General features: G+C 53.6%; 1 protein-coding gene across 1 annotated transcript in view; it reads left to right on the plus strand.

Annotated features, from left to right (window-relative positions):
• Positions 1-1,711: 1,711 nt before the first annotated feature.
• shkbp1 (SH3KBP1 binding protein 1) overlaps positions 1,712-2,632 on the plus strand; it is a gene marked incomplete at its 5' end in the record, with an annotated part of 16,152 nt that continues 15,231 nt past the window's right edge. The window contains 2 exon segments of the mRNA XM_014033682.1: positions 1,712-1,827; positions 2,039-2,126. Coding sequence (XP_013889136.1) covers positions 1,712-1,827; positions 2,039-2,126 — 204 coding nt within the window.

Genomic DNA, 2,632 nt, shown 5'->3' on the forward strand with positions numbered 1-2,632 from the left:
GACTCTGACTCTGGACTCTGACCCTCCTGACTCTGACCCTCCTGACTCTGACTCTGGTTTCTGACCCTCCTGACTCTGACTCTGGACTCTGACCCTCCTGACTCTGACCCTCCTGACTCTGACTCTGGTTTCTGACCCTCCTGACTCTGACTCTGGACTCTGACCCTCCTGACTCTGACCCTCCTGACTCTGACTCTGGTTTCTGACCCTCCTGACTCTGACTCTGGACTCTGACCCTCCTGACTCTGACCCTCCTGACTCTGACTCTGGTTTCTGACCCTCCTGACTCTGACTCTGGACTCTGACCCTCCTGACTCTGACCCTCCTGACTCTGACTCTGGTTTCTGACCCTCCTGACTCTGACTCTGGACTCTGACCCTCCTGACTCTGACCCTCCTGACTCTGACTCTGGTTTCTGACCCTCCTGACTCTGACTCTGGACTCTGACCCTCCTGACTCTGACCCTCCTGACTCTGACTCTGGTTTCTGACCCTCCTGACTCTGACTCTGGACTCTGACCCTCCTGACTCTGACCCTCCTGACTCTGACTCTGGTTTCTGACCCTCCTGACTCTGACTCTGGACTCTGACCCTCCTGACTCTGTCTCTAGACTCTGACCCTCCTGACTCTGACTCTGACTCTGACCCTCCTGACTCTGACTCTAGACTCTGACCCTCCTGACTCTAGACTCTGACCCTCCTGACTCTGACTCTAGACTCTGACCCTCCTGACTCTAGACTCTGACCCTCCTGACTCTAGACTCTGACCCTCCTGACTCTGACTCTAGACTCTGACCCTCCTGACTCTGACTCTAGACTCTGACCCTCCTGACTCTGGACTCTGACCCTCCTGACTCTGACTCTGACCCTCCTGACTCTGACCCTCCTGACTCTGGACTCTGACCCTCCTGACTCTGGACTCTGACCCTCCTGACTCTGGACTCTGACCCTCCTGACTCTGACCCTCCTGACTCTGGACTCTCACCCTCCTGATCTGGACTCTGACCCTCCTGACTCTGATTCTGGACTCTGACCCTCCTGACTCTGGACCCTGACCCTCCTGACTCTGACTCTGGACTCTGACCCTCCTGACTCTGAATCTGGACTCTGACCCTCCTGACTCTGGACTCTGACCCTCCTGACTCTGGAATCTGACCCTCCTGACTCTGGACTCTGGACTCTGACCCCCCTGACTCTGACTCTAGACTCTGACCCTCCTGACTCTGACCCTCCTGACTCTGACTCTAGACTCTGACCCTCCTGACTCTGACTCTGACTCTGACCCTCCTGACTTTGACTCTAGACTCTGACCCTCCTGACTCTGACCCTCCTGACTCTAGACCCTGACCCTCCTGACTCTGACTCTAGACTCTGACCCTCCTGACTCTGACTCTGGACTCTGACCCTCCTGACTCTGGACTCTGACCCTCCTGACTCTAGACTCTGACCCTCCTGACTCTGGACTCTGACCCTCCTGACTCTGACTCTGACCCTCCTGACTCTGACCCTCCTGACTCTGGACTCTGACCCTCCTGACTCTGGACTCTGACCCTCCTGACTCTGGACTCTGACCCTCCTGACTCTGGACTCTGACCCTCCTGACTCTGGACTCTGACCCTCCTGACTCTGGACTCTGACCCTCCTGACCCTGGACTCTGATGGTCCGGTTGTTGAACCTGTTTAATCTCTAACAGTTTCTGTGTGTCCTGCAGGGGTCTTCAGCCTGAACGTCCCTGCAGAGGCTCTCTTCTTCGTTGGTAACCAGCTGATCGCCACCAGCCACACGGGGAAGGTCGGGGTTTGGAACGCTGTCACCAAACACTGGCAGGTGGGCGGAGTCAAGCTCAGGTTAATTAGTCTGCAGGTGTGGTCAGGAAAGCAGAGATCTGTGGACTCTGGGGGAAATGTTTCAGTTGAGGAGATATGGAGGGGGTAGAGGATGCTGGTCGGAGCAGAGGAGGTTCAGGGTTCCCTCTCTGCTAGTTGTGGATGGTGTGGTTCTGGTCCGGTTTCAGCTGGTTTCTGTGGTTCCCTTGCAGAACCAGGATGTGGTTCCCATCAGCAGCTACGACACGGCCGGCTCCTTCCTCATTCTGGGCTGCAACAACGGATCAATCTACTACATAGGTAAGACTCTACAGTGATGGAGCCACGGTCCGTCAGAAGCTGGAGCTCTGCTGCCTGGATCAACAAAACCTCTGTTTCCACCCGCTCCGTGTGCAAGCTTGGTTTGTTTGACAAAAGTCCCATGATCAGTGACGCCTGAGGCTTCCTGATTTAAAGAGCCGATGACATGATCGTGATCTTTTTTTATAAACCAAAAGGTCATTGTTTTCAAAAAACAAGGCAGATTTAAGAGAACTGCAGCGCCTCTTAGTGTCCGAGGAAGAAACAGGAGGTGACGTCTGCACCAGAACAGTCCCTTCAGCTTTGTTGACTAAGAAAGTAGTTTGTAATGGAAGAAAACGGACAGATGGACGGACGTTCCTTGAAGTTTTTAGAGTTTTGACCGTTTTAAATAAAAACAATGCCTTCACGTTGGAGCTTATCGCAGGATTTTGTTCAAACATCCATAAGGATGGTGTTATTATTTCAAGTTTCCTGAGGATTCGGAGCTTCGTCTGAAATAATAT

This window comes from Austrofundulus limnaeus, unplaced genomic scaffold (genome assembly GCF_001266775.1).
Source record: "Austrofundulus limnaeus strain Quisiro unplaced genomic scaffold, Austrofundulus_limnaeus-1.0 Scaffold1806, whole genome shotgun sequence".
Taxonomy (NCBI): Eukaryota; Metazoa; Chordata; class Actinopteri; order Cyprinodontiformes; family Rivulidae; genus Austrofundulus; species Austrofundulus limnaeus.